The following is a 12,258-nucleotide window of genomic DNA, read 5'->3' as shown; positions in this document are numbered from 1 at the left end:
GAGGCTTTATAGGGTGTTTTAGATCTCCACACTGAACTCATCCTTAGTGGCATCCAGAGATTTGTCACTAATACAAGTTCAGGAATAGCAGCATTTCACCTGGCACAACACGGGGACACCCCACTAATTAAAAAGATGCAACATCCTCTACTTCCCAAGTAACCTAACAGATGGAACAGAAAGTATTATTTTAAGTACTGGACATGTGTGAGGTTATTGCTTGCCATTGCCTATGCTCTCACTCTAGTAAAACGTAAAAGCTTCTATCCAATTAGTATCATATGTCCGTGTTTTTAAAAATATATCCATACACAGATGACGTTTTAAAAGATTATGACCATAACAAGAAATTAGTAATTACTAAATATTCCTGGTTATAAACCTAAAGTGCTTTAAGTTGCTCACAAAAATGCTATGTTTATTGATCACAAAAATGAACAAGAATTAAAATAAGATTCTCCAAATTTGTCCTTAGTCAAAGAATTTTTTTATGTTTCAGAATTTCAAGATTACACAATTAGTAAGACTTGAGCATTTTTTGACATCAGAGGAATTGGTATTTTTCAAGTTTTGACAAGCTGTTCTGTCATACCAACCTCTTTCATAAATGCTTTTCCAAGGCGCACCACTTTCGCAAATAAAATGGGATCATGGGAGAGGTGAGGACCAAGATAACAAAGCATGTTGAACACTTCCTTCCTCAAGTCCTCGAAGCTGTCTGCTTGTTTTGGTGCTCTCTTGTTTGGCAAAGAAGAAATTGGTGACCCTTTAGCTCCTTTAGGTACACCAACTCTGAAAAATAAGATGCACGCATTTCACATGAAAACCGAAGTGAAAGTTTTAGAAATGTGCCAATACAGTTAGGCTTATTATTGAATTCATGCTTATAAATAAATAGTAGTTTTCCCCTATGTAGCAACAGAATTCTACTTTTCACTTTACCTGCGGTACAGTGGTTCAATTGTCACATGTACAAGTTGGCAAAGGGCAATTGCAATAGGCTTGTGTGAAGTAGCATAAAACGGAGGCATCTGATCCATAATACTTTGTGCATGCTGCCAATCACCAATTTTTAATAAAGCTTCCAATAAACCAAGCTTTTGATTATCAGGAGGCTGCAAGATAACAAACAATTAATGAGAAAGTGTATTCACAAAGTCTTCTTAACATTTCTGCTTAAGCAGTATGCAGCTGTAATCCACAAAAAAACTATTTCAACTATGTGATAAAAAACATGTAAAATAAAATACAGCTAGACAATAAACACACTTCAAAAGCATTAATAAACCAGTCCACGCAGAATCTAACATCTGGATCAACAAAAAAAGTTAAAGTTAAAAACAAGTTTATAAAGTTGTCTGACATATGTCTGATCACGTTCATTTCAAAACGTCACAATCTATTGCAGCTTATTTCTTTACATGACATTTTAAGAACAATGCAAGCATTTAAGAATCCTTTGCATTGTGTGTAGAAAAGTTAAGTCAGTAATTGTTAAACATTGTTTTCTTTATCCAGGCATTTACTCTATGGTACTGTATCTAAAATTGTATCCAGTATGCAGTTTTAACATATAAAGTATTCAAATTTAGACTGTCAACAGCTTTCACACGTAGTTACTCTACTAATTGCTACGAATTGCACAGCTAATCACAGACAAAAATATTAACACAGAAAAAAGCTTTTCAAGAAACAGAATGCATTGCATAACTGTACAAAGAGTCACACAAATTCTTTTTAAGTACAACTCTCCATTTTCCCATCACACAGGCTCAGACTTCATTAGTCATTGTAATCCTTCCAAAAAATGTTGCCGTTTCTGCCAGAGCTTAAAATTCCCTAGGTCTTAAATTCTAAAGCTTTGCCATAAAAACTGTCTTAATTTTTCTGACACTACTTGCAACATATACACTCCCCACATCCCATCAAGAGTTTACTTTTCCATTAGAACATGGTGACATGCACACTTCAGAGAATACCAGGGAGCCTCAACTGACTGCAGAGAAGGTGGACCAAAGCAGTGTGGTATAATCAAAAGGGATATGGAAATAATGAGCGGGAGGGAGGTCAGAAACTTAAAAGCTAGTGAAAGGAATCAGTTTAAGCAGCAGATATGGCTGCAATTGAGAGCCAGAGAGCAGTGACTATATCAGCTGCCTGAAGGAAGAAAATTAATGCGATTTTTCAAGCTAGGCAAGAAAAATGGAAGGAGGAAGGAAGGTCAGAAATTTACAGAATCAAGGTGGGTAGAACAAACAGGAGTAAGTAGACAAAACAGATTGATATAATGAATCCAGGAGGATACAGAAAATGAAGAATAGAAGCTGTCAAGACCGATGGAGCCCTCCCCCCTCTGCAGCACTCTACTTATAAAATGCAAATATCAAGCTTTTATTTCACTTTTTGTTTTAAACAAGATGTTTAAGCAGTACTTAGACAATCACATGAAGATCACAACAGAAAGGCTGATAAGAGATTAAATAACTGTTTTTAAAGTTAGGCTTGGACGTGCTGAAACAATTTAGACCTACAGAAATATGAACAATACATGACATAGTAGCACCTCAAACAGGAGTATATATTTACACATACAAAGATACAGAACTAATGGAAAACACAGCAGAAGTTACAATTAAAAATGTTCAATTAAAACCTTCTTCTACAATGGAGGATAATTATACAATTATCCTCCTGATATTGTCTGACAATTGTTTATGTCCCAATTCTTGATCGGGAGAAATAAGGAATGAACTCTTACTAATGTCATTATTTTCAAGAAATCAACCAGAATTGTACTATCGCAGGTCCTAGAAAACACAGTTGTTTAAGATTTTGAAGTATATGAATGCTGGAACATACTCTGTGGAGCTGATACAACAAGAAGGAAGGAAAGAAATTAATTAGCCACTGAACCAAGAACATTAAACCTTAGCGAAATTCAGAACAGCTCCCCAACCATGCATTTTTGCACATTCAGTATAATGGAAGTGCAATCAGAGGATAGACACAAGCCGTCCAAGAAGTACGTACCCCGTCTATCTTTCAAATAAATACAAAAATGTTTTCATAACAATTATTATGTTTAGTTTAAAATAATTCAAATTATTTTCTTGGACAGCAAAATATTCACACATACTCACCTTTTCAGTTTTCTCCTCTTCTTTTTCTTTTTCCTTCTCCTTTTCCTCAGTCTTTTCAGAGGATAAGACAACCATTGTAAGTTTTCTGACAATTTGCTTTGCTTCCACTATCTCTCGCTTGTGTTCCTCAATGATGGCATTATCCCCTGGAAGAAGCTAAAAAAACAGAACAAACTTTATAGCTGAAAATTAAAGTGAGCTACTGCTACTTTTGATCACTTGAGCTCAAAGCAGAAGTTTATCCTTCGTTGGTAGTAATCAGATGAACTTACTCCCTGGAAGGTTGTTTTCCTTGCTACCATCATCCCAACAAGGAAATATACTATTAACAGACTATTTGGCAATCAAGGACTCACGAGAAATCATTCTGTTCTACTTCCTCACAAACATTAGTCATATAAGCTCCCCTTCCCCTCTCCAATTTACCATTCAGCTGTAGATATATGGTGACAATTACACATGTATTTTTCAATACTTTGAATTTACAAAATTCAGTAGTTTAAAAGCAAGTGAATATTCAAAAGCATAAATTTTCACTTGCTCATCTAAAGGAAAAAAAATTCATCACCAAGGAAACCCAGTTAACCTACTTAGATACACATTTTGATTGCACTGTATTTTAAAGGAATACCATTTAAAGCTTACCAAATTTCCTTTTTATCAGTAATGTGGGTTAAATACACGTAACATCTGTTCCTTAAAACCCATCTTACATTAAGAGATACCTAGTATGATAAAACCTCAGCAGTCTTGTACTTGAGAACTGTCAGGATGAGGAAGATAACCCTACACTCAAAAATTAAAAGGTCAAGTTGTGAGACTGAAGAAAAGCTCTTTTTCTGACAAAGCCAAACTTCAAATTGATTCCTAAAATCATGCTCAAAATTTAACTGCAAGTAAGTAATTAAAACTTATTGTAGGATCATGACCTCTTTGATACAGTAATCTTTTCTTCTATTGTTTTTAACAAGGGAAGATTTTTACTGTTTTTTGTCCTCCCAAACTGACAGTAGAAGGAGGAAAGTCTAAGCATCATCATCTTCAGAGAAAAGATAGTAGAAGTCTGCATTTTCATGGAAATTTGGGGAAGAACGTATCCCACTTGGAAAGGTAAAAGGTTGAAAGAGTTGCACTTTTCTTATTTGAAAACAAAAGTAACCTAAGATTCACCAAGAAATACCTAGCGCGGAATTTTAAGGTGTAAATCATATGGTCAGGATGCAATACATATTATATACGGCTGTGTGTATGTATACACAAATAGAAAACAGTTCTTACAGGGTTGGAAGGGGAAGGTGGGGCAGAGCGGGGGGAAGAACATTCTTGATGTGAATGATAAACCTGACAGCTGCTATTGTATAAGAGCTGTACAATATATGCCACTTGAGACTCAACACCTACACACTAATTATTTTCTTGAAACTCCCATAGCAAGTTAAATTAAGCCTGAACTGAAAAGAGGAAAAAAACGCCATCCCAAACATGTAAAGAAAGACTGTCAGAGAGGTTCTGGAATGAAAGTAGATTACAGACTTATTAATATTATTATCTTTTCTTTTTATTATTTTATTTTCATTATTATTTCATTAAAGTAGTTTAGTTTCAACTCACAAATCTCAATCTGTCTCATTTTCTCTCCTGTCTGAAGGGGAGAGAGGAAAAAGAGAGCATCTGTCATTCATTCAGCGGCCGGTCCAGCCCAAATCATGACAATGACAAAGTTGAACAGTATAAATGAATGCAGGGCCCATTTTAGCTGTGAGACTGTCAGAAAACATGCCCACACCTATACAGTTCGAGTTGAGATTGCACAGGCCACTGTAATTCTGAGTCTGAGCATTTTTTTTGCAAGCTTACAAACATTCCTTAACAAACTAGCATTATTATCATGCATTCCTCCCTCCACACCGATTATCTGAGACAGGCACTCCTACTCTTGCTCCACCCAACACGTTTTTAGCCAAAATACTCCTATGAAGCCAGTTATTGACAAGTCAGATTGTGACTAATGTTATTAACTGCCACACAAATTAATGGCAGGACTACATTACAAAACTTCCATAGCTGTAACTAGAGCTCATTTCCTTGATTTCAGTGGAACAGTTAAGAGTCTTAAAATATCTATGGATATTCTGAAATTAAAGAGTGGTGTGTAATGCAAAATTATTTTTATAACTGCAACATTCCATTTATTATCTGCCAAATTGGCACCTTAGTTGGTAAGACTGTCAAACTGGAGAGGATAAGTCTCTCTGACTAAGTCTGCACACGTAACTCCATTTTCCTATTTCAACCTAACGAATCGTCAGAATTCTTGTAGATGGAATGAGAGGTCTATTCAGGAATATGTTAAGAGTTTTTAAAAAATCCTACTATTAAACTAAACAAATAATGTTATGAGATGATTGTCCTACCTGTTTTTTCAAAAATTGATCTTGTAAGGCAGAACACTCCAAGTGCTGAGTTCTTAAGGAACATTACTTTGCCATTTAATGCATACTGAGGCATTTACCTCCTATTTCCTATTCAGGCAGGAGGTAAACAATACAGAGGATGCTACACAGATAATTCAAAGAAAGTGTTACAGCATTGACATTTCACTGTGTGTTTATTTGAATATGAGGCATTAGAAATTGCTGGAAATTTTAAAGAGCATAAAACCACGTACACATACAGCTATTACACATTACGTCTAAATCTGAAGCTTTAGGAATAGCGTAAGATATCTTTTTAAAATTTTCTTAGTTTTGGTATTTGACAGAATAGCACTGTCACTTACATGAACATAAAGGTCTTCCAAATCTATGAGATTATGTTGCAAAAGGACAGCAGCAACTCTGTATAAGGAGGAAGGTGTCTCACCACTTGGATCCTAAAAGAGACAAGATTGCAAATTTAAGAAAAAAAGCAAAACAGACCACTGCAGAAGGTCAGGAAACAGAAAAGAAACCGCTCAAAGTTCAGATGAAACATACTAACCCACAGTTCTCCTTGTTACCATGTTATTTAACTGCTATTACTATAAAGCCCCTAGACTTAACTGCAGTACACAATCAGAATTTTCAGAAAAAAACCCATTCAATTATCTTCACACCTTATGGTGCTTGTATGCAATTACTAACCATACACCTAAAAAAACCTTGAATATTTTACCGAATGTCAACTGTGACTCCCTTGCAAACACGCTTTTCACTCCTGGGGACAAGTCTTTTGATTATAACGTACAATCTCTTCTTTAATGCCAATCCTAAGCGTTCTCCTCTAAAATATGTCAGAGACTTCCACTCAAATCATTAAATTATTGCTCTTTATACTAGAATTTTACAATTTAGAATTTAATTATTTTAAAAACAAACACATTTACAGGAAAAAAAGCTGTTACCACTAACTGCAGTTCAACACTGAGTACCAAACAACCACCAAAACCAAGAATTAAGAATGGAAATACATTACCTGATAAAATTTGAATTTGAACCCAAGGATATGGCATAGAGTTTGAGGTTCACACATGTACATGTAAGACTCTATCAGTGGTACAAAGAAGTCATCATACTCAGGCCTGCACTCATAGACTTCTAGGATAATATCCAAAACTCTGTTCGGATCAAGGTTAAAACATCCTAGTAGAGAAGAACAGATAAGAAAAGCTTAACATTGCTACTTTTTGTCTTCATTCTGTTAACAAACCACAAATGCGTTAAAGTTAATTCTTTTCAGTTAAAATTGTGCCTGGATTTATCTACAGCAAAGCAATCTGGATCATCTGTAAATACAGGATCAATCACTTTGACTTACGTTGAAAATTGAAGTAGGCAGAGATACTAAACAGGACTTTCAATTCAGATTACAGAAAGACTAAAAATTACCATTTTACAGTGAGCACTTAATAAGTAAAAACCCAACCTCACTAATACCATAGCGCCAGCAAAAGGCATGGGCTGCGTCCTCTCTTCTTGTGCTAGCACACGTATTCATGCTGTCACACAGATCAGACAGCTGGAAACTAATTGTTTTACACCCCAAAAATTGTTCTAGTTTGAGCTAGACCCTGATCCACCTGGTTGTACTGTCCTGTCAATCCAGTGTTATTGATAGCATTAGGGAGAACAGTTTGCTTATTTTGAGGGGAGCAAGTGCAAGTACATAGATCAGCTTAAGCCAATGTTGTAATCATACCTGTATTTTACTATATAAACTTTTCCACCAAAACTCCAGGAGACATGCTCGAGACAGAAACATTACTTATATCAAAAGAATCCACATCTAGACTATTTTCTTCATTGTGCCATGAGAAGTTTTATCCAGGCACATCCACTATGCAGATATATAGCTGCATCACTCTTTCCTTCCCAAAAGCCATTTCCACTACACCAGGACCTACTGCAAGTCAGTACTTTGAAAGAATTGACAATTTATAGGAAGTCTATTTCCAATTCCTGAAATTCCAGAAGCAGAAAAGTGTTTTGTTATGAAACTCCTCAAACTGAGCACATGTTTTTTACCATAATAACTAGCAAAAATATTATCTTCCCTAGGTCTCTTACGAAACAAGTAATATTATTACAGGGATTTCATAGGATCAGTCAAAATTTTGTGATAGATGAAAAATTATCTTTTATAAAATAGCAGCATAGTTTTTTGACCATTACTGCACTGCTACCATATGAAACAGGTACTGGAGCAAACATCTATATATTGTCTAAAACTCTTTATTCAAAAAGGGGAATTACAGATTTAAAACATGGGGAATTATAGATACTTCCTGGGTTTAGTGCATTTTGCATTTTGGTTGTGACACTCGCAAAGATTTAGCTTAGAAATATGGACAAATCAAACAGAACTAGATAAAAGAAGAACATTTACTACTTCTCATTTCTCTTCACTTGTTGAACTTCTTTAAGACTAAAAGAGTATTCATGCATTGAATAGAGTACCTTAAAATAGCAAAATGCATTGCTTTGTTATACTCCAATCTGCCTGTTAAGAGATGACAAGCACATTCTCAACAAATACTGCTGAAATGAATCAAAATCACAGCATGCATATTTGAGGTTGTACCATAAATTCAGTATCTAAATTAAGTTTAACTACATAACATTCCCAAAATTAATTTTGCCACAGAAACAGGAACTTCCAAATGTCATAATTCTGTCCAAGGTAATCTACCAATACGTGTGTTACTATCACACCACATGCCTGCATGACATATTATTTGATCCACAGATGATTTCAAACAGCAGTCTAAAGTCACTCTCTGTAGTTATAAGACCATGTAGGAAAACCAGTGCCCACGTTCCTTAAAACAAATTCCTTACCTATTAAAGATTTGATATTTTCAAGGATTAAATCACTAGTGATATTTCCAGATAAGTCTTGCCCAAGTTCTGCAATGAGCTTTGCATAACCTTCATTCTCCTCTCTTAACAAATTAAACTTCTGTTGCTTATAACTGCAAATAAACAGAAATTACACACTATTGTGTAACACATGTCCACAGTGAAGCTTATTTATGCTCTTATCAATATTAAATTTGTTATACAAAATCCTAATTTTGAACATATTTTTAAGCACTTGTCATTTACTTGAGCTATGGCAAAAATTACAGAACACAGTACAATGAATACCTGCAAGGTAGCAAGCAGTCCCCAAACAAATCCAGCTCTTATTTCAAATGCAGACCATTTAAAAGCAGTATTATGCTTATACTTAACAGTAAAGCTTGTTCTTACACGCTGTGCTGGAGAACTGAAGTGTAAGAGTCCGTGCTTAAGGACCTATTCTAGTTTCAAAGGGTGTTCTTTGAGATTGCAACAGAAATATTGGATGCAGAAACAAAAACCACACATACGCCACAAAAATATATCCTGTGCTGCCAAAACTAATATAACTGTATTTGCTTATTTATGAAAATACATGCCTATGCTTAACTAATACAACAGCAGGAATTAATTTTCTTATACTTTGTAAATTCGTATTTTTCACAAATTAAATATTTAATCTGCACATATGGAATCACTGTAGCAAAAGCCATGGCAATAGCTGACATTAAGAAAGATTTTACATTTCTCAAGAGTTTGAAAACTAAGAGGGCTGACAAGTTAAAGTGCAATAAAACACATTTCCTAAAGAAAACAGTATTTTTATTAAAAGAAACGTTACACACTGTTAGCAAACATTGTTACCAGATTAATTACCATTGCCCCTCACCACCCACTCCCCAAACAACCCGTGCCCCAAAACTTACAATAGTTTTGTCTTTATTTTAACAGATTTCTGATTGAACTGTTGAGACTGCTTGATAAGTCCTAATGACTCCAGTGTCTCTGGATCTAAACGCTCCTTTAGGACAGTGTCAGATACAAGATACTAAAAAACAGCAAAAACATACAGCAAATTTGTCAATTAGAAAGACCTAGAAACCATCTGATTATTACTTTAGGCTACATATATGTTCTGACTACAAAGAAACCAGTTCAAATGCCATCATATAGCATGATACTAAATGCATGCTGCTTCAAACATAGAAGCGGACAAAACTGAGAAACTACTTAACTGATATTGGAATTTTACAGCAGTAGATTTCATATACAAAAGCACCTTGAAGAAACAAGTCCTAGAGCCTAATTGCTGGTTACAAAGTATACATTGCATAGCATCTAGGGATATTACCACCAAAAACTGCATATTTACAAAGCTTATACCCATCCTCTCCCATATTCTGGGAGAAAAGCCTTATTTTCATATACTGAATTTTCCTACAAATCAAGCATATTCCATGTGGTTACGATTGCCGCTTCTAAAGACAGAGGAGGTTGCATAAAGGAGAAGTCCAACTCAAAACATACTTCAGAAGCAAAATTTCTGTTGAACTGACCGGAGGAAAAAATTTAAGTTCTCTCAAAGCCCTTCAAAGAATTCAAGGGACAACGACATTAGTCTACCATAACACTTCGAAGATGCATTTTTAAATGATTTGGGAATTTGATAAGACATTCTAATAGTTATTTCCTCAAAAAAAAGAAAGCAAAAAAGCAAGCTCCAAAACGCTCTGATTTTTCTTGTCAGATTTTGGCATATACTTTTTTTTTTTTTGACATACACTTTTACTTTCTAAAGCACAACTTACCAAACAGGCTAATACCAGTTGGGTAAAATGATCCCTCTTGTTCTTTTCTTCTAAACAACTTGTTTCAATATCTAGTATAAAAGAAGGTGGGGAAAAAAAGGAAAAACTAAATCATTACTTGTGAAATGTATGAGTTTCTTCTTTTTATAACTATTCTGACAAATACTAATGATAACACCATGCAAAGTAGTTTGTTTTTAACGTGCTAGCTTCTTGCCACTTTCTACCTACCCACCCACCTTGGGGTCCACATAATATTTTGATGAAAATTCTGAAACATCCACAAGTCTCATGAGAAGGTAAAAAAGAAACCACAGAAATGCCATGGTAATTTTTCTTGCCCTTCTCTCTGTTGCAATAAGGTTTATAGCAAGCATTAAGAATCAATAACAAGGTGCAAGAAGATTTTTCTTGTGCTAGCACACGTATTCAACGAATTGCTGAAAAGAATGGCAAGATCCTAGTCTTAACGTAATGTTCTAGTCTCTTTCCCTGTGTCTTCAGGGTAACTACCATTTGATGCCTGGTCTGCAGTCTTTTACTAGCTACGATTCTATACTTCCATTCTTTTCTTTTGCATTGTCAACTACTGAATGTAATTCATAAATTTACTCCTGTGGGAAGACAAGCCATAAAACAATGGCCAAGGAAGCACACCTGTCTAAAGCACATCATTAAAGGAAGCAAGGAGCTGCAGAAGGAGTGGAAAACTCATTAAAAGAATGTAAGGCAGACATTACAAAAAAACCAAACCAAAACAAAAAACCCTACAAAACCAGCCCCACACATACCCAGAGAAAAACTAGACCCATAGAGAAAACATCAACAACAAAAGTCTGATAAAGAAGGCCCCAAACAGGCTGAAAACCAATGATGTAGCAGGGTGGCAGCAGAGGCAACAGACTTGCCAGATCAGTCTGGACCCTAGCAGCCAAGCCTCTCAGCCAAAGAGGAATCTGCAGAAAAACATTAGTCCAGGGAATGTGGGTAAGTGGATAAATCAAATTCTGATATATTGAAACACACTAACTACAAGATGATGACATTAGAAAAAAAATCCTGATAGTAGCAAATACTGGTTAGAAGGGAAAAGCATTAAAGGAAACTCACTAAAAACAAGCAAGAAATTGTCAAGTGTCCTTTGCCCAAGAGTTTGAAACCTAGCTCCTTAGCCATACTGTTTCTCTACTACTAGTGGAGGCATGGCATTTGGCAACATACTAACTTGGAGAGAAGCAAAAAAAAAAAAAAAAGGAAAAAAGGGTAGGCAGATACACCAGTTTTAGTTATTCAAATAGTTCAAGAAGAAACTAATCTAAGTTCTCTAACCCAGCTTAAAAAACAAAAGGGTATCAGTATAATACTGCATTATAAAAACTAATTATTACCAAAAAAATATACAAGTACACAGAATGAAACGTTATGAATAAAACAGAGTCAGAATTCATCATTTAGATGTTACAGAAGTGAGGGTGCATATGCAAACTTAATTAGATCCATCTCTGCACAGGCAGCCACAAAACAGAAGATGCCACACTCCTTCAGTATATGGAACAAACCAGGATCTGTGATGAGCAGATTGTCAAAAGAATTTGCTGAAAATTGTTGAAAAAAAGAGAGATATAGAACAAGATAGAAACTGCAAGCAGTTAAAACTATGATCTGGAAAAAGAGTACACAGGATTAAAATGCTAAAAACATGAGAGAAACTGCTCTGGATCAACATTACAACATAAAAATCCAGAAGTTATTACCAGAATAAGCACAAATCTTTAAAGCTCGCTCAGTTTGCACACAGTAACTTGGCAAACAATGCCATTTGTCTTTAGATTTCTGGACAATTAGTTAACAGTGACTGAACAGAGAAAAATATTTACAGAACACATTCTGAGAACGGGGGATCTACCTACCAGTAAGTCAACTTTTATTTAAAATACTTATAAGAATGATAACAACACTACGTTGCTGATTCCATTAGCTAACATCCAACAT

The 12,258-nt window shown here is 35.2% G+C and overlaps 1 protein-coding gene across 6 annotated transcripts in view; it reads right to left on the bottom strand.

The window, feature by feature from the left end:
• The window catches only part of THOC2 (THO complex subunit 2), a 53,594-nt gene that overhangs the window by 31,019 nt on the left and 10,317 nt on the right, over window positions 1-12,258 (bottom strand). For 4 of the 6 annotated variants that reach the window (XR_012589160.1, XR_012589161.1, XM_074601667.1 and 1 more), the window contains exons 5-12: window positions 10,267-10,337; window positions 9,385-9,506; window positions 8,456-8,589; window positions 6,594-6,760; window positions 5,920-6,012; window positions 3,141-3,296; window positions 943-1,115; window positions 597-792 (exon numbers count right to left, since the gene is read on the bottom strand). Coding sequence is in view for 4 of the 6 variants with exons in the window: in XM_074601667.1 (XP_074457768.1) it covers window positions 597-792; window positions 943-1,115; window positions 3,141-3,296; window positions 5,920-6,012; window positions 6,594-6,760; window positions 8,456-8,589; window positions 9,385-9,506; window positions 10,267-10,337 (1,112 nt within the window). In the remaining 2 variants the exon portion in view is untranslated. The remainder of the gene's footprint in view (window positions 1-596; window positions 793-942; window positions 1,116-3,140; window positions 3,297-5,919; window positions 6,013-6,593; window positions 6,761-8,455; window positions 8,590-9,384; window positions 9,507-10,266; window positions 10,338-12,258) is intronic. The other 2 variants (XM_074601668.1, XM_074601670.1) reach the window with 1 other exon arrangement.

Source organism: Larus michahellis, chromosome 9 (genome assembly GCF_964199755.1).
Source record: "Larus michahellis chromosome 9, bLarMic1.1, whole genome shotgun sequence".
NCBI lineage: Eukaryota > Metazoa > Chordata > Aves > Charadriiformes > Laridae > Larus > Larus michahellis.
Note: the sequence above shows the minus strand (reverse complement) of the source record. Positions and strands in the feature narration are given on the sequence as shown.